The 19,757-nt window shown below is 44.0% G+C and overlaps 1 protein-coding gene across 14 annotated transcripts in view; it reads left to right on the top strand.

Moving 5' to 3' along the window:
- The window catches only part of LOC115150500 (histone-lysine N-methyltransferase 2C), a 266,608-nt gene that overhangs the window by 70,486 nt on the left and 176,365 nt on the right, over positions 1 to 19,757 (top strand). For all 14 annotated transcript variants that reach the window (XM_029693877.1, XM_029693968.1, XM_029693922.1 and 11 more), the window contains exon 3: positions 175 to 263. In XM_029693877.1, the coding sequence (XP_029549737.1) occupies positions 175 to 263 (89 nt within the window). The remainder of the gene's footprint in view (positions 1 to 174; positions 264 to 19,757) is intronic.

Below are 19,757 nucleotides of genomic sequence, written 5' to 3'. Positions count from 1 at the left end.
ATGTTTCTGACCCGCAATGTAATTGTTCTGAACTGCGAGCCAGCCCACAGGTTGAATAAATTTGATTTAAAAACATGCTGCTCACCCGGTGGGTTCTGTGAGTGTTCAGCCTGATGCAGAGCCTGAAAGGCAGATCAGATCAATGACTGCTTTTCTTTCCCTGTGTGTTTTCAGGGGTCGTAGCAGAGGCCAGTCCCAGGCTGAGGATGAGGACAGCATGGACGGGACGGAGACCACTGAAGCCCAGAACATGCAGGAGATGGGTGAGCTGACTGTCTTGGTCGTTATAGAAATGTGTTTGTTTGTGTATACAATGAATTGGGAAAGTGTTCAGACCCCTTGACTATTCCCACATTTAGTTACGTTACAGCTTTATTTTAAAATGTGTAAAATTCTTTCTTCCCCTCATCAGTATACACACAATACCCCACAATGGTAAAGTGAAAACAGATTTTTAGGCATTTTTGCACATTTATAAAATATACCTTATTTACATAAGTATTCAGACCCTTTGCTATGAGACTTGAAATGGAGCTCAGGTGCATCCTGTTTCCATTGATCATGTTTCAGATGTTTCTACAACTTGATTGGAGTCCACCTGTGGTAAGTTCAATTGATTGGACATATTTTGGAAAGGGACAACAAATCAAAATCTATTTTTTATTTGTCACATGTGCCGAATACAACAGGTGAAGCCCTTACTAGTGAAATACTTACTTACAAGCCCTTAACCAACAATGCAGGTTTAAGAAAAATAAGTGTTAAAAGTATTTACTAAAATAAACTGAAGTAAAAAAATAACATAATTAAAGAGCAGCAGTAAAATAACAGTTGCGAGGCTATACACAGGGGGTACTGGTACAGAGTCAATGTGCGGGGGCGCCAGTTAGTCGAGGTAATTGAGGTATTATGTTCATGAAGGAAGAAATAGACTACGCATAGATAATACACAGAGTAGCAGCAGCGTAAAAATGGGAGGGGGGGTGTGTGTGTGTGTGTATTTGATCAGCTGTTCAGGAGTCTTATGGCTTGGGGGTAGAAGCTGTTAAGAAGCCTTTTGGACCTAGACTTGGTGCTCCGGTACAGCTTACCGTGTGGTAGCAGAGAGAACAGTCTATGACTAGGGTGGCTGGAGTCTTTGCCTATTTTTAGGACCTTCCTCTGACACTGCCTGGTGTAGAGGTCCTGGATGGCAGGCAGCTTAACCCCAGTGATGAACTGGGCCGTAAGCACTACCCTCTGTAGCGTCTTGTGGTTGAAGGCCGAGCAGTTGCCGTACCAGGCAGTGATGCAACCAGTCAGGATGCTATCAATGGCGCAGCTGTAGAACCTTTTTGAGGATCTGAGGACCCATGCCATATCTTTTCAGTCTCCTGAGGGGGAATAGGCGTTGTTGTGCCCTCTTCATGATTGTCTTGGTGTGTTTGGACCATGATAGTGTGTTGGTGATGTGGACACAGGATCTTGATGCTCTCAACCTGCTCCACTATAGCCCCGTCGATGAGAATGGGGGTGTGCTCGGGCCTCCTTTTCCTGTAGTCCACAATCAGCTCCTTTGTCTTGATCACTTTGAGGGAGAGGTTGTTGTCCTGGCACCACACAGCCAGGTCTCTGACCTCCTCCCGATAGGCTGTCTCATCGTTGTCGGTGATCAGGCCTACCACTGTTGTGTCATTGGCAAACTTAATGATGGTGTTGGAGTCGTGCTTGGCCATGCAGTTATGAGTGAACAGAAGGGGACTGAGCACGCACCCTTGAGGGGCCCCAGTGTTGATCAGTTTAACAGATGTGTTGTTACCTACCCTCACCACTTGGGGGGCGGCCCGTCAGGAAGTCCAGGATCCAGTTGCAGAGGGAGGTGTTTAGTCCCAGGATCCTTAGCTTATTGATGAGCTTTGAGGGCACTATGGTGTTGAACGCTGAGCTGTAGTCAATGAATAGTATTCTCACATAGATGTTCCTTTTGTCTAGGTGGGAAAGGGCAGTGTGGAGTGCAATAGAGTGCTTCATCTGTGGATCTGTTGGGTGTGGTATGCAAATTGGAGTGGGTGAAGGGTTTCTGGGATAATGGTGTTGTGAGCCATGACCAGCCTTTCAAAGCACTTCATGGCTACAGACGTGTGCAATGGGTCGGTTGTCATTTAGGCAGGTTACCTTGGTGTTCTTGGGCACAGGGACTATGGAGGTATGCTTGAAACATGTTGGTATTACAGACTTGGTCAGGGAGATGTTGAAAATGTCAGTGAAGACACTTGCCAGTTGGTCTGCGCATGCTCGGAGTACACGTCCTGGTAATCGGTCTGGCCTTGTGAATGTTGACCTGTTTAAAGTTCTTACTCACATCAGTGCGGATGTTGCCTGTAATCCATTGCTTCTGGTTGGGGTATGTACGTACAGTCATTGTGGGGACGACGTTATCAAAGCACTTATTGATGAAGCCAGTGACTGATGTTGTGTACTCCTCAATTCCATCGGAAAAGAATCCCAGAACATTTTCCAAGCTATGCTAGTAAAACAGTCCTGTAGCTTAGCATCTGCGTCATTTCACCACTTTCTTATTGAGCGAGTCACTGGTGCTTCTTGTTTTAGTTTTTGCTTGTAAGCAGGAATCGGGGGGATAGAGTTATGGTCAGATTTGCCAATTGGAGGGCGAGGGAGAGCTTTTGTGCTCGTCTCTGTGTGGAGTGAAGGTGGTCTAGAGTTATTTTCCCCTCTGGTTGCACATGTAACAAATTAGATAAAGTGGATCTAAGTTTCCCTGCATTGAAATCCCCGGGAAACTAGGAGCGCTGCCTCTGCATGAGCATTTACCTTTTTGCTTATGGCCTTATACAGCTTGTTGAGTACGGTGTTAGTGCTGGTAAATTGACAGCTATGAAAAAAATATAGATAAGGTCTCTTGGTAAATAGTGTGGTCTACAGCTTATTATGAGATACTGGCCCTGCGGCGTTGTGAATGTTGATCTGTTTTAAGTCTTACTCACATCAGACGATCAAAACCTCGATACTTCCTTAGATTTCATGCACCAGCTGTTATTTACAAATGTAGACAGACAGCCACCCCTTGTGTTACAGAAGGCAGCTGTTCTATCTTGTCAATGCACGGAAAACCCAGCCAGCTGTATGTTTTCCATGTTTTCATTCAGCCATGACTCGTGAAACATAAAATATTTGTTTTTAATGTCCCGTTGGTAGGTTAGCCTTGATCGGAGCTCATCCATTTTATTATCCAATGATTGCACATTGTCGGATAGGTAGAGGCAGATAACCCACTCTCCGTCGGACTTTTACAAGACACCCCGACCTACATCCCTGATATCTCTGTCTCTTCTAGCAAATGACTGGGATTTTAGTGCAATTTGTTGGGAGCCTGTAAAACGGCAGCCATCTCCTATGGTGTCATTCAATCACTCATCTGTCTATATAAGTTCCCACAGTTGACCGTGCAAGTCAGAGCAAAAACCAAGCCATGACGTTACCAGAATTGTCTGTAGAGCTCCGAGACAGGATTGAGGCACAGATCTGGGGAAGGGTACCAAAAAATGGCTGCAGGATTGAAGGTCCCCAAGAACACAGTGGCCTCCATCATTCTTAAATGGAAGACATTTAGAACCACCAAGACTCTAGAGCTGGCTGCCCAGCCAAACTGAGCAACCAGGGGAGAAGGGCATTGGTCAGAGTTCCTCTGTGTAGATGGGAGAACCTTCCATAAGGACAACCCTCTCCACCAATCAGGCCTTTATGGTAGTGGCCAGACGGAAGCCACTCAGTAAAAGGCACATGACAGCCCGCTTGGAGTTTGCCAAAATGCACCTGAAGAACTCTCAGACCATGAGAAACAAGATTCTCTGGTGTGATGAAACCAAGATTGACACCTTTGGCCTGAATGCCAAGCATCACGTCTGGAGGAAACCTGGCACCATCCCTACAGTGAAGCATGGTGGTGGCAGCATCATGCTGTGGGGATGTTTTTCAGTGGCAGGGACAGGGACAGGGAGACTAGTCAGGATCAAGGGAAAGATGAACGGAGCTAAGTACAGTGAGATCCTTGATGAAAACCTGCTCCAGAGCGTTCAGGATTTCATATTGGGGCGAAGGTTCACCTTCCAACAGGACAATGACCCTAAGCACACAGCCAAGACAACGCAGGAGTGGCTTCCAGGCACGTCTCTGATTGTCCTTGAGTGGCCCAGCCAAAGCCTTGACTTGACCAGATCGAACATCTCTGGAGTCTCATGAAAATATCAGTGTATCGATGCTCCCCATCCAAACTGACAGGTTGCAGAGAAGAATGGGATAAACTCCCCAAATACAGGTTTCCCAAATTGTAGCGTCATACCCAAGAAGACTCAAGGCTGCCAAAAGTTCTTCAACTAAGTACTGAGTAAAGGGTGTGAATACTGCTGTAAATGTGATGTTTTTTTAGTTTTTTTTAATGGTTACGAAATGTAAATTTTTTTACTCCTTTTTCTCCCCAGTTGTCGTGATATCCAATTGGAAGTTAGTCTTGTCCCTTCGCTGAAACTCCCCTACAGACTCGGGTGAGGCGAAGGTTGAGAGCCATGTGTCCTCTGAAACACAACCCTGACAAGCCGCACTGCTTCTTGATACACTGCTTGCTTAACCCGGAAGCCAGCAGCACCAATGTGTCGGATGAAACACTGTACAACTGGCGACCGTGTCACGAGTTGGTACAGCGCGATGGGACAAGGACATCCCAGGCCAGCCAAACCCTCCCCTCACCCAGACGACGCTGGGCCAATTGTGCGCCACCTCATGGGTCTCCTGGTCTTGGCCGTCTGCGACACAGCCCGGGATTGAACCCGGATCTCTAGTGATGCCCCAAGCACTGCGATGCTGTGCCTTAGACCGCTGTGCCACTCTAGAGGCCCCGTTACTAAATGGTTTGACGAGAATGAAAACGTTGTAAACCATATGCCATGGCCGTCTCAATCACCATATCTGAACCCAATTAAACACTTGCGTGAGATTTATGAAGTGACACCTGAGACAGCGTTTTCCACAACCATCAGAAAAACACCAAACAATGGAATTTCTTGTGGAAAAATGGTTTCGCATCCCATCCCCCAGTAGAGGACACTTGTAGAATCTATGTCAAGGTGGATTGAAGCTGTTCTGGCTCGTTGTGGCCCAACACCCTATTAAGACACTTTATGTTGGTGTTTCCTTTACTTTATGTTGGTGTTTCCTTTATTTTGGCAGTTACCTGTACATGCCTGTATCAGTGTGTGCTTTCATGGTTTACTATATGAGTTTGTGTGTCTTTGTTTTTATTTTTGTGTGTGTGCATTCATGGTTTGCCATATGAGTTTGTGTGTCTTTGTTTTTATTTTTGTGTGTGTGCTTTCATGCGTGTTCCTCTTTTTAAATATTTGCTTGCCGTTGTTTTCATATTTTTGTGCTTGTTTAGGCTGCCATCGCTGATAGTCGGGTGTTGGTATTCGGGGGGAGATTTTATCAAATGAATCTTTTATCAATAAGCCTTAGTTCTTTAGAGCTGTTGCGTGATCGCGAGCTCTCAATACAGACTACTTGAAGGGTATCTACCAGTTTTCCCCCACGAGGTATCCATTGCTAAAAGGTAGATCACTAAAGGCAAGTTCGTACTTGTATGTCTGCAGATCCAAAATGTAGGCTTAGTTTCTGGTTTGTTATGGGATGTTTATAAAGCCATCTGCAGCTGCTGTCCGCGGGGGTCCCGCCTGCACACCGTGCACATCCCCAAACATTTCTGACCCGATATGTCTGTGGATGCTGCTTCATTAAGGTAGATGGTCCTTGGAAAACAAGCCAGCATTCGAATAATGCATTATGCAAATCGACTTCCAGAGGATGGTGTAATATTTCAGAACGCAGTCAACGCCCCTGTTAGCTGTGTAGTGAGGCTTTGCTTTTCGCTGCTGGCATTTTGATGACCTGTAGATGGCTTCACAATCTAGGCAAATGCAACAGAAAGAGAAATGAAGTCCCAAGTAATTTTAACTGCATTTGTGCTGCTGTCACAGGGGCCTCTCAAAAGTGTAAAGCGGTTTCCTTTCCTTAGGTCCTCTCCTCCATGATCATTAGGTTTAAATGCCCAGGGCAGTCACATTTCTGTTTTTCCTGTGTTTTGTATCATATTGTACAACAGTTGATGAAACTAACACTTTTTAAAAGTGGGAAAACATTTGATCAGTGTCATTTCCTGATAGCTGCTGGTTGAAAATACAATTTACTGAGGACCTTCTAATCAGCAGGTTTTGCATGGAGTTTTTTTTTTTTAATACATTTTTTTTAATTTCACCTTTATTTAACTTCTATGGGCTAGGTGGGACGCATGGGATATGGATATTCTACAATGATATTCAATAGGCAACATCTGTCCGTACAAACTTTGATAGAGAAAAGATTACCTCACCTAAAGCTCCCTCTCATCATCTTATGAATTTAACAACAACTTACTGCACTAATGGCAAAACTCAAGAGAAACTCAATACATCTCAAATCAAAATCAAGTTTTATTTGTCACATATACATGGTTAGCAGATGTTAATGCGAGTGTAGCGTAATGCTTGTGCTTCTAGTTCCGACAGTGCAGTAATATCTAACAAGTAATCTAACCTAATAATTTCACAACAACTACCTTATACACACAAGTGTAAAGGAATGAATAAGAATATGTACATAAAAATACATGAATGAGCGATGGCCGAACGGCATAGGCAAGATGCAGTAGACGGTATAGAGTACAGTAAATGCATATGAGATGAGTAATGTAGGGTATGTAAACATTATATAAAGTGGCATTGTTTAACCTCTATGGGACCGGCGGGACGAATTCGTCCCACCTACGTAACAGCCAGTTGAATCCTGTGGCGCGATTTTCAAAACGTTTGAAATGTTATTACTTCAATTTCTCAAACATATGACTATTTTACAGCTATTTAAAGACAAGACTCTCGTTAATCTAACCACACTGTCCGATTTTCAAAAAGGCTTTACAACGAAAGCAAAACATTAGATTATGTCAGCAGAGTACCCAGCCAGAAATAGACACCCATTTTTCAAGCTAGCATATAATGTCACAAAAACCCAAACCACAGCTAAATGCAGCACTAACCTTTGATCTTCATCAGATGACACACCTAGGACATTATGTTATACAATACATGCATGTCTGTTCAATCAAGTTCATATTTATATCAAAAAACAGCTTTTTACATTAGCATGTGACGTTCAGAAAAAGCATACCCCCCGCAAACTTCCGGGGAATTTACTAACAATTTACTAAATTACTCACGATAAACGTTCACAAAAAGCATAACAATTATTTTAAGAATTATAGATACAGAACTCCTCTATGCACTCTATGTCCGATTTTTAAAATAGCTTTTCGGATGAAGCACATTTTGCAATATTCTAAGTACATAGCCCAGCCATCACGGGCTAGCTATTTAGACACCCGGCAAGTTTAGCCTTCATCAAAATCATATTTCCTATAAGAAAAATGTCTTACCTTTCCTGTTCTTCGTCAGAATGCACTCCCAGGACTTCTACTTCAATAACAAATGTAGGTTTGGTCCCAAATAATCCATCGTTATGTTCCATCAGCGACGTTTTGTTTGTGCGTTCTAGACACTATCCGAATGGTAAATCACGGTCGTGCGCGTGGCGCATAACGTGACAAAAAAATTCTAAATATTCCATTACCGTACTTCGAAGCATGTCAACCGCTGTTTAAAATAAATTTTTATGCAATTTATCTCGTAGAAAAGCGATAATATTCCGACCGGGAATCTGCCTGTCTGTAAACAGAGGGAAAAACAAAAAGACGGGGGCGGACAGTGCACGAGCATCAAGTCCTTTGTCCTCTGATAGACCACTTAGCAAAAGCGCTCTTGTGTTTCAGCCAGGGCTTTGAATTACGTCATTCAGGTTTTTCCCGGGCTCTGAGACCCCATTGGAGACGTGGGAAGTGTCACGTAACAGCAGAGATCCTGAGTTTTTGGAAGAGATGTCAAAGAAAGCAAATAAATGGTCAAACAGGCCACTTCCTGTAAAGGAATCTCTCAGGTTTGTGCCTGCCAAATGAGTTCTGTTATACTCACAGACACCATTCAAACAGTTTTAGAAACTTTAGGGTGTTTTCTATCCATATATAATAAGTATATGCATATTCTAGTTACTGGGTAGGATTAGTAACCAGATTAAATCGGGTACGTTTTTTATCTGGCCGTGTAAATACTGCCCCCTAGCCCCAACAAGTTAAAGTGGCTAGTGACACATTTATAACATACATTTTTCCATTATTAAAGTGGCTAGAGTTGAGTCAGTATGTTGGCAGCAGCCACTCAATGTTAGTGATGGCTGTTTAACAGTCTGATGGCCTTGAGATAGAAACTGTTTTTCAGTCTCTCGGTCCCAGCTTTGATGCACCTGTACTGACCTCGCCTTCTGGATGATAGCGGGGTGAACAGGCAGTGGCTCGGGAGGTTGTTGTCCTTGATGATATTTTTGGCCTTCCTGTGACATCGGGTGGTGTAGGTGTCCTGGAGGGCAAGTAGTTTGCCCACGGTTATGCGTTGTGCAGACCTCACTACCCTCTGGAGAGCCTTACGGTTATGGGCGGAGCAGTTGCCGTACCAGGCGGTGATACAGCCCGACAGGATGCTCTCGATTGTGCATCTGTAAAAGTTTGTGAGTGTTTTTGGTGACAAGCCAAATTTCTTCAGCCTCCTGAGGTTGAAGAGGTGCTGCTGCGCCTTCTTCACCACGCTGTCTGTGTGGGTGGACCATTTCAGTTTGTCCGTGATGTGTATGCCGAGGAACTTAACTTTCCACCCTCTCCACTATTGTTCCGTCAATGTGGACTGCTCCCTCTGCTGTTTCCTGAAGTCCACGATCATCTCCTTTGTTTTGTTGACTGTGGCAAACTTCTTCAAAGTTAGGAACATTTGTCACAAATTAAGTGGGAAACTGACACCAAAGTCAGCCCAGAATGAGAGTTCTTTCGAACATGACAGTACCTGTGTGTTTGTTTCTCTGTCCTGGTCCACCCAGGTAAGGTCAAGGATAGCAGGGTTCGGTACACAAATCTGGTTCTCGGTAGGTCCAGGTCTAAACGCCAGCAGGTAAGTCCAAAACAGTCCAGCTCGTACACGGTAAATCCAGCCAATGTAGATTTTCTCTATGGTTCATAGATCCTTCCCGCCCTCTCTCTCTCTTCCTGGTTTTTCTTGACCCTTTATCTGTGGGTCGGCTCCACCTTCTGAGGGTTCCCCTTGCTTTTGGGAATTGTAGTTTTGGCAGTCGGCCATTTTGTGATCTGTAGTTCTGATCGGGGTGGCCATTTTAGTGATCGGGCAGAGCCCGTTTATTAGTTCAGCCCTCACATATCTGCCATTTATCACTCTACCCCTTCTTTGCCACACATCTCCCCCCTAGATCCGACCCCCTAGGTCGGGCTACCGCAGCAAAATATGCGTGCATGCGGGATAACCCATCCACATTTCCCACTTCCTTTCCTGCTCTGTGTTTCAAGTCAAAGTGAAACGGTTGGAGACTCAAAAACCACTGCACCACCCGAGCGTTCTTCTCTTTAGCCCTATGCATCCAGGTGAGTGGTGCATGGTCACTGATGAGGGTGAAGTGGCGCCCCAGCAGGTAGTATTTCAGGCTTTCCAGAGCCCACTTTACTGCCAGCGCCTCTTTCTCAACAACTGAGTAGTAGGTTTCCCGTGGTTCCAGCTTCCTGCTTAAAAACAGGATGGGGTGTTCCACCCCTTCTACCTCTTGGGACAGCACTGCTCCCAAGCCGACCTCTGAGGCATCCGTCTGAACCACAAACTCTCTCTCAAAGTCTGGTACCACCAGCACTGGATTACAGCAGAGGGCCTCCTGTAATGTCCTAAATGCTTTGGTGGCCCTTTCATCCCACTTGACCATGTTTGGCCCTCTGGCTCTAGTCATGTCGGTGAGTGGGGCGGCCACTGTGGCATAACTTGGGATGAACTTCTGGTAGTACCCGGTCAGCCCTAGGAAGGCTCGAACCTGCTTCTTATTTACTGGTTTCGGCCATTCTCTAATTGCGTCCACCTTCTTACGTTGGGGTTTGATTAACTTCTATGGGCTAGCGTCCCACCCCTGGTACACCCTATCAACAGCAGGTGAAATATCAAGGGCGCCAAATTTGAAAACAATTAAATGCCATAATTCAAATTTCTCAAACATACAACTATCTTACACCCTTTGAAAGATAAACATCTCCTTAATCTAACCACGTTGTCCGATTTCAAAAAGGCTTTACGGCGAAAGCATAAAGTTAGATTATGTTAGGACAGTACATTGAAAATAGCTGTGTGTAATGTTTTGTCAATGCAAAGACAGGCGTCACCAAAAGCAGAAAACCAGCTAAAATTATGCACTAACCTTTGACAATCTTCATCAGATGACACTCCTAGGACATTATGTTAGAAAATAAAATGCATGTATTGTCTATCAAGTTCATATTTATATCCAAAAACAGCGTTTTACTATGGCGTTGATGTTGAGGAAATATTTTCCCTCCAATACCGCCAGTCAATCAGCACAACAAATTAAATAATTACTATTCGAAAACATTAGTAAAATATTATATTGTCATTCAAAGAATTATAGATTAACATTTACTGGGAAATCACACTTTGCAATAATCTGAGTACTGCGCCCAGAAAAATAGGCTTTGCGATACAGACTAGGCGCCATGTTGGAGAGATCTAAAATAAAAAATACTATGTAAATATTCCCTTACCTTTGATTATCTTCATCAGAAGGCACTTCCAGGAATCCCAGGTCCATAACAAATGTAGTTTTGTTCGAAAAAGCTCATAATTTATTTAAGCTCCGTGTTGTTAGCGCGTCCTGTAGGCTACTCAAAAATATGAACGACGCCTGCCGGACTTGTCTTCACCAAAGATGGGAAAAAAAATATTTACGTTCGTTCAAACATGTCAAACGTTGTATAGCATAAATCATTAGGGCCTTTTTCAATCAGAACGTCAATAATATTCAAGGTGGACGATTGCATTCTCTTTTAAAACGTATTGGAACGAGAGTACCCAAACATGCACTCGCGCGCCAGAGTAGTATCGGCCATCCGCTTATGACCAACGTTCCAAGTCTCTTGTTCGGTCAGTTTTCACAGTAGAAGACTCAAACCACTTTGTAAAGACTGGTGACATCTAGTGGATGGCGTAGGAAGTGCTCAATGATTAATAAGTCCCTGTGTGTTTCAATGGCATAGGCTTAAAAGTAATTCAACACATCAGGTATCCACTTCCTGTCAGAATTTGTCTGAGTTTTGACTGCCATATGAGTTCTGTTATACTTACAGACACCATTCAAACAGTTTTAGAAAATTCAGAGTGTTTTCTATCCAAGCATATCCTAGCTTCTGAGTTGGTGTAGGAGGCAGTTAAAAATGGACACATCTTTTTTTATTTTTATTCTCAATACTGCCCCCTGGCCCCAACAGGTTTAACCAGGTAGGCTAGTTGAGAACAAGTTCTCATTTGCAACTGCGACCTGGCCAAGATAAAGCGTAGCAATTCGACACATACAACAACACAGAGTTACACATGGAATAAACAAAACATACAGTCAATAATACAGTAGAACAAAATAAAACAAAAAGTCTATATACAGTGAGTGCAAATTAGGTAAGATAAGGAAATAAATAGGCCATGGTTGCGAAGTAATTACAATATAGCAATTAAACACTGGAATGGTAGATGTGCAGAAGATGAATGTGCAAGTAGGGATACTGGGGTGCAAAGGAGCATGATAAATACAGTATGGGGATGAGGTAGGTAGATAGATGGGCTGTTTACAGATGGGCTATGTACAGGTGCAGTGATCTGTGAGCTGCTCTGACAGCTGGTGCTTAAAGCTAGTGAGGGAGATATGAGTCTCCAGCTTCAGAGATTTTTGTAGTTCGTTCCAGTCATTGGCAGCAGAGAACTGGAAGGAGAGACTGCCAAAGGAGGAATTGGCTTTGGGGGTGACCAGTGAGATATACCTGCTGGAGCGCGTGCTACGGGTGGGTGCTGCTATGGTGACCAGTGAGCTGAGATAAGGCGGGGCTTTACCTGGCAGAGACTTGTAGATAACCTGTAGCCAGTGGGTTTGGCGACGAGTATGAAGCGGGGGCCAACCAACAAGAGCGTACAGGTCGCAGTGGTGGGTAGTGTATGGGGCTTTGGTGACAAAACAGATGGCACCGTGATAGACTGCATCCAGTTTGTTGAGTAGAGTGTTGGAGGCTATTTTTATAGATGACATCACCGAAGTCGAGGATCGGTAGGATGGTCAGTTTTTTACGAGGGTATGGTTGGCAGCATGAGTGAAGGATGATTTGTTGCGATATAGGAAGCCAATTCTGTAGTTGTCCACGTATTCTAAGTCAGAGCCGTCCAGAGTAGTGATGCTGGACGGGCGAGCAGGTGCAGGCAGCTTGCCTGGTAAGATCACCAGGCGGTAAATAAGTTAATAGAGCAATAACAAGGACTTCCAAACTTCTCTGCCTATAACAGCTAGTTTTCAGTTTTCCCCTCTCCACTCAGACCACTTCTAGACAGTCGTTTATGGTAAGGATGGATAGGGGAGGAAGAAATGAATTGGTATTGAGACCCATGGTCATTAGGGCTGGTGAATTGCCCGGGACCTGATGATATTATGACAATACTTTGGTGCCGATACGATATGTATTGCGATTCGTTACTGTGATTTTATTTTGATTTGACGTCACCATATTTCTGCTGCAGAGGGACAGAGCCATGAGAAGTTTTGATCGGTCATGGAAATAAGTGCTGAAAACAAATTGGCTCCCTATTTAAAAAGAAGATGGAGAACAATCTATGAAGGAAAAATACAGCCAACTAGCGCAAAAATATTGCGATATTGTCGATACGATATATCGTCAAATAATATCCCGATATGTAACTATATATTTTTCCACCATCACTACTATTCAATGAGATTCATCTAGTTTTCCCCAATGCAGAATGACGTGTCAAAGCCTGGGGCTAAATTTAGCCAACCGCTTACCTAATCTTGGGCCACCCAAGGCTCTCTGGCCTGTCCCGCCCTCATTGTACTTGTTCCCTAGGGCCCTCGAAGACGATCACACCAGCAAACATCATTAGCGTCACTTGATCTGTTCCACTTCCAAAAAGTGACCTAACGTGCCCTTCTCCCCCAACACACACACACACACACATACACACGCACACACACACACACACCCTACCCCCTTCCAACAAGGGTGGCTTAAGGTTCAAGGCACCCAGTCTTTGAACGACTCAATCATGTCCACGAGACACGTGACAGCTTTTTATCCTCCCCCTCCACAAAAGCTGCTTGCCCAAGATTAATTTCCTGGCTATTAATTACACTTCGGGGCGCCTCTGGGCTTTTGTCGTGGGATTTTCCTAGCCCCTCCCCCCACAAAGACTTAAACTGAAAGTAATTTAGGCTGAGGCCGTGTCAAAAGGGCATGAGGTCCCTGTTCTACTTGTACCACACTGGGTTGTCTCCCTTTCCCACAATATTGGTCTGTGTGTTTAGGCCTATATTTTAATGCTGTCTTTTTTTATTCCGTCTTATTTGTGCAGAGTGCTCCCTATTTACCAAATAGGGCTATCTTCTGTATGCCAACCCTACCTTGTCACAACTTAAATTTGTGGAATTATTTCCTTTTTTAACTTTGAACAAGGCACACCTGTTAATTGAAATGCATTCCACGTGACTACCTCACGAAGTTGTCATCAAGGCAAGGGGTGGCTACTTTGAAGAATCTAAAATCTATTTTGATTTAGTTTATCACTTTTTCAGTTACTACATGATTCCATGTGTTATTTCATAGTTTTGATGTCTTCACTATTATCCTACAATGTAGGAAATAGTAAAAATAAAATACCCTTGAATGAGTAGGTGTCTAAACTTTAGACGTGTGTGTGTGTGCTCGTGCGTGTGTGTGTGTGTTTAAGTGTCACAGCGGAGCAAAAGGTGGAGTGAGTGATTTATTTTTGTGAATTCCTGACTGAGGGTTGTGGATACCGTACCAGGGCTTGATATTACAGTAAATTTGCCACTGGCACACCGGGCCACTGCCAACTGAAATCTACTACTGGCCCAAATGGGGAAGAAAATATTGTCCTGGGCCAAAATCTCACGGGAAAGCAGATGATGTGCATAATTTCAATAGTGGAATATTTATCTTTCATTTGCTGACTGAGCAAGTAGCCTATAATAATAATCTACCCTCCGTCCACAAATTATTACATTGTACCTTGACAATATCATATTTACATTGCAATCTATAAAATCGGTATTTTTTTGTTTGTTGCCAAATTCTGTTCTTTTTTTTGGGGGGTTCACCCAAATTATAATTTATTTTGGGGGGGACTTCAAAATTAGATATTCTAAGTCCACAACCATTTTTACACCACATCAGGAGACTACGTTAGAGCTCAAAAATAAATTTAATTAAATTGGGCAACTAGCAAGAGACCGTTGGCTAGCATTTTTTTTGGAAGGAAGCTTTGCCCCAGTGGTGTACTGGGCCGTACGCACTACCCTCTGTAGTGCCTTGCAGTCGAAGGCTGAACGGTTGCCATACCAGGCAGTGATGCAACCCGTCAGGATGCTCTCGATGGTGCAGCTGTAGAACCTTTTTGAGGATCTGAGGACCCATGCCAATTCTTTTCAGTGTCCTGAGGGGCAATAGGTTTTGTCGTGCCCTCTTTACGACTGTCTTGGTGTGCTTGGACCATGAAAGTTTGTTGGTGATGTTGACACCAAGGAACTTGAAGCTCTCAGGCTTCTCCACTTCAGCCCCGTCATTGTGATTGGGGGCGTGCTCAGTCCTCCTTTTCCTGTAGTCCACAATCATCTCCTTTGTCTTGATCTTGAGGGGAGAGGTTGTTATCCTTTTACCACACGGTCAGGTCTCTGACCTCCTTCCTATAGGCTGTCTCATCTTTGTCGTTGATCAGGCCTACCACTGTTGTGTTATCAGCAAACTTAATGATGGTGTTGGAGTAGTGCCAGGCTGTGCAGTCATGAATGAACTGGGAGAACAGGAGGGGACTGAGCACACACCCCTGAGGGGCCCCCATGTTGAGGATCAGCGTGGCGGATGTGTTGTTACCTACCCTTACTACCTGTGGGCGGCCCGTCAGGAAGTCCAGCTTCAAGTTGCAGAGGGAGGTGTTTAGACCCAGGGTCCTTAGCTTAGTGATGAACTTTGAGGGCACTATGGTTTTGAACACTGAGCTGTAGTCAATGAATAGCATTCTCACATAGATGTGAAAGGGCAGTGTAGAGTGCAATAAAGAATGCATAATCTGTGGATCTTTTGGGGCGGTATGCAAATTAGAGTGGGTGTAGGGTTTATAGGATTATGATGTTGATGTGAGCCATGACCAGCCTTTCATTTAGGCAGGTTACCTTGGTGTTTTTGGGCACAGGGACTATGCTGGTCTGCTTGAAACATGTGGGTATTACAGATTGACAGGGAGAGGTTGAAAATGTCAGTGAAGACACTTGCCAGTTGGTCAGCGCATGCTTGGAGTACACGTCCTGGTAATCAGTCTGGCCCTGCGGCCTTGTGAATGTTGACCTGTTTAAAGGGCTTCCTCACATCGGCGGTGGAGAGTGGAACAGCTGATGCTCTCATGCATGTTTCAGTGTTACTTGCCTCGAAGCGAGCATATAATTAATTTAGCTCATCTGGTAGGCTTGTGTCACTGGGCAGCTCTCGGCTGTGCTTGCCTTTGTAGTCTGTAATAGTTTGCAAGCCCTGCCACATCCGACGAGTGTTGGAGCTGGTGTTGTACGATTCGATCTTAGTCCTGTATTGAAGCTTTGCCTGGTTGATGGTTTGTCGGAGGGCATAGCGGGATTTGTTTTAAGCTTCCGGATTAGACTCCCGCTCAGTGCGGATGTTGCCTGTAATCCATGGCTTCTGGTTGGGGTATGTATGTACAGTCACTGTGGGGACGACGTCATCAAAGCACTTATTGATGAAGCCGGTGACTGATGTGGTGTACTCCTCAATGCCATCAGAATAATCCCTGAACATATTCCATTCTGTGATAGCAAAACAGTACTGTAGTTTAGCATCTGCTTCATCTCACCACTTTTTTTTGTGCTTTAATTTTAGCTTGTTAGCAGGAATCAGGAGGATAGAATTATGGTCAGATTTGCCAAATGGAGGGCGAGGGAGAGCTTTGTAAGCCTCTGGGTTTTGGTGGGAATACATTTTCTGAACATCACGCGCCAATGTAAAATGGGATTTTTGGATATAAATATGAACTTTATCGAGCAAAACATACATGTATTGTGTAACATGAAGTCCTATGAGTGTCATCTGACGATCATCAAAGGTTAGTGATTATTTTAGCTCTATTTTTGGTTTTTGTGATGCATGTCCTTGCTTGGAAAATGGCTGTGTGGTTTTTCTTGTAAAGTTTATATCCTAACAATCTAATTTTATGTTTTCGCCGTAAAGCCTTTTTGAAATCGGACAATGTTGTTAGATTAACGAGAAGTTTATCTTTAAAATAGTGTAAAATAGTTGATTGTTTGAGAAAATGAAATTATGATTTTTCTGTTTTGTATTTCGCGCCATGCTATTTCACTGGCGGTTGAAAAGTGTGTCCCGCAGGTGGGACGCTAGCGTCTCACATAGCAAATAGAAGTTAAGCCATTTTGCCACAACTTTGGAAGTATGCATGGGGTCATTGTCCATTTGGAAGACCCATATGCGACCAAGCTTTAACTTCCTGACTGATGTCTTGAGATGTTGCTTCAATATATCCACATAATTTTCCTTCCTCATGATGCCATCTATTTTGTGAAGTGCATCAGGCCCTCCTGCAGCAAAGCACGCCCACAACATGATGCTGCCACCCCCGTGCTTCACAGTTGGGATGGTGTTCTTCGGCTTGCAAGCATCCCCCTTTTTCCTCCAAACATAACAATGGTCATTATGGCCAAACAGTTCTATTTTTGTTTCATCAGACCAGAGGACATTTCTTAAAAATTACGATCTTTGTCCCCATGTGCAGTTGCAAACCGTGGTCTGGCTTTTTTTATGGCAGTTTTGCCGCAGTGGCGTCTTCCTTGCTGAGCGGCCTTTCAGGTTATGTCGATATAGGACTCGTTTTACTGTGGCTATAGATACTTTTGTACCTGTTTCCTCCAGCATCTTCACAAGGTCCTTTGCTGTTGTTCTGGAATTGATTTGCACTTTTTGCAACAAAGTACGTTCATCTCTAGGAGACAGAACACGTCTCCTTCCTGAGCGGTATGACGGCTGCGTGGTCCCATGGTGTTTATACTTGCGTACTATTGTTTGTACAGATGAACATGGTACCTTCAGGCATTTGGAAATTGGTATTCCTTGGGATAGGATAAAGTAATCCTTCTAACCTACCCCCCCAAAAAAATGTTTTAAAAAATTTAAATAAAAAAACAAAAATAACGTTGAGTTAACAGCGGCCGCTGCTAACTCAACGGCTAGGAGGTATCACTTCTGTAGTGAATAAGAGTTCAAAGTTCATACCATTAGCAACCAAAGCTCACGCTGAGGTTGGCTTAGTTCTGTAGTTGACATGTTAGTCCTTTTAACGTGGAACCGTTGTCATCACGTCCTCGGAACAGCTTATTATCTGAGTCCTTTTAACGTGAGGCTGCAGGCCTTGCGTACCCAGAACAGGTTACATTTTCGTCAAGGGCTTATAAAGTGGAGGGAGAGAAGGGTGTGTTTCACAATGTCTCTTCACAGGGGCGGGCCACTGATTGAGCAGAGCACTAACCTTATGAAAACCCAATTCTCTCATTTGGAAGCTAAGATTAATTGTAATCTTTTCACAAATAGTTTCATATTTAAATTGCACAACAATTCCTTGTGAATCTGATAACTATAATGTGTAGACTTTCCACGATACAGTTTGTCATCCTATCATTAATAAGAATGTCTCAGATGACAACTGAACTGACATCATATTCATTAAGTACCAACGCATATTTTCAACTGGTTGGTTTACCGAAATATGGTTCCTTTCCCCACACCTTTTGATGTTCCCAGACTCTATATGGTTAACAAAGGCTTCTTCAAGAGTCCTTCTGTAGAGTCAAGAGAGAGAGGGAAGGGATAAAGGTATTTATGGGGGGGGGTCATAAACCTACCCACAGGCCAACGTCATGAGATTGTTGACGAGGACAAGGCTGGAGATCACTCTGTCATGCTGATTGAGTTCGAATAACAGACTGGAAGCTTCAAAAGGAGGGTGGTGCTTGGAATCATTGTTCTTCCTCTGTCAACCATGGCTACCTGCAAGGAAACACGTGCCGTCATCATTGCTTTGCACAAAAAGGGCTTCACAGGCAAGGATATTGCTGCCAGTAAGATTGCACCTAAATCAATAATTTATCGGATCATCAAGAACTTCAAGGAGAGTGGTTCAATTGTTGCGAAGAAGGCTTCAGGGTGCCCAAGAAAGTCCAGCAAGCGCCACTTCTCTCCAGGAAAAACATCAGGGACAGACTGATATTCTGCAAAATGTACAGGGATTGGACTGCTGAGGACTGGGGTAAAGTCATTTTCTCTGAATCCCCTTTCCGATTGTTTGGGGCATCCGGAAAAAAGCTTGTCCGGAGAAGACAAGGTGAGCGCTACCAGCAGTCCTGTGTCATGCCAACAGTAAAGCATCCTGAGACCATTCATGTGTGGGGTTGCTTCTCAGCCAAGGGAGTGGGCTCACTCACAATTTTGCCTAAGAACACAGCCATGAATAAAGAATGGTACCAAGACATCCTCCGAGAGCAACTTCTCCCAACCATCCAGGAACAGTTTGGTGACAAGCAATGCATTTTCCAGCATGATGGAGCACCTTGCCATAAGGTAAAAGTGATAACTAAGTGGCTCGGGAACAAAACATCGCCATTTTGGGTCCATGGCCAGGAAACTTCCCAGACCTTATTCCCATTGAGAACTTGTGATCAATCCTCAAGAGGCGGGTGGACAAACAAAAACCCACAAATTCTGACAAACTTTGATTATGCAAGAATGGGCTGCCATCAGTCAGGATGTGCCCCAGAAGTTAATTGACAGCATGCCAGTGCGGATTGCAGAGGTCTTGAAAAGGAAGGGTCAACACTGCAAATATTGACACACTGCATCAACTTCATGCAATTGTCAATAAAATCCTTTGACCCTTATGAAATGCTTGTAATTATACTTCAGTATTCCACAGTAACATCTGACAAAAATATCAAAAGACACTGAAGCAGCAAACTTTGTGGAAATTAATATTTGTGTCATTCTCAAAATTGGCCACGACTGAGTAAACCAGTTCCCGAAAGGCACAGGAGTCTGCAACACCACTAAGCAAGCGGCTCCATGAAGACCAAGGAGCTCTCCAAACAGGTCAGGGACAAAGTTGTGGAGAAGTACAGATCAGGATTGAGTTCTAAAATAATATCAAACTTTGAACATCCCACTGAGCCCCATTAAATCCATTTTTTTTGTTGAAAGAACATGGCACCATAACAAACCTGCCAAGAGAGGGCCGCCCACTAAAACTCACTGACCAGGGAAGGAGGGCGTTAATCAGAGAGGCAACAAAGATACCAAAGATTTCCCTGAAGGAACTGCAAAGCTCCACACTTTAAGCTGTACACTCCACAAAGCTGGGCTTTACGGGAGAGTGACC

Source organism: Salmo trutta, chromosome 2, assembly GCF_901001165.1.
Source record: "Salmo trutta chromosome 2, fSalTru1.1, whole genome shotgun sequence".
Lineage (NCBI taxonomy): Eukaryota > Metazoa > Chordata > Actinopteri > Salmoniformes > Salmonidae > Salmo > Salmo trutta.
This window is presented reverse-complemented; position numbering and strand designations above follow the sequence as displayed.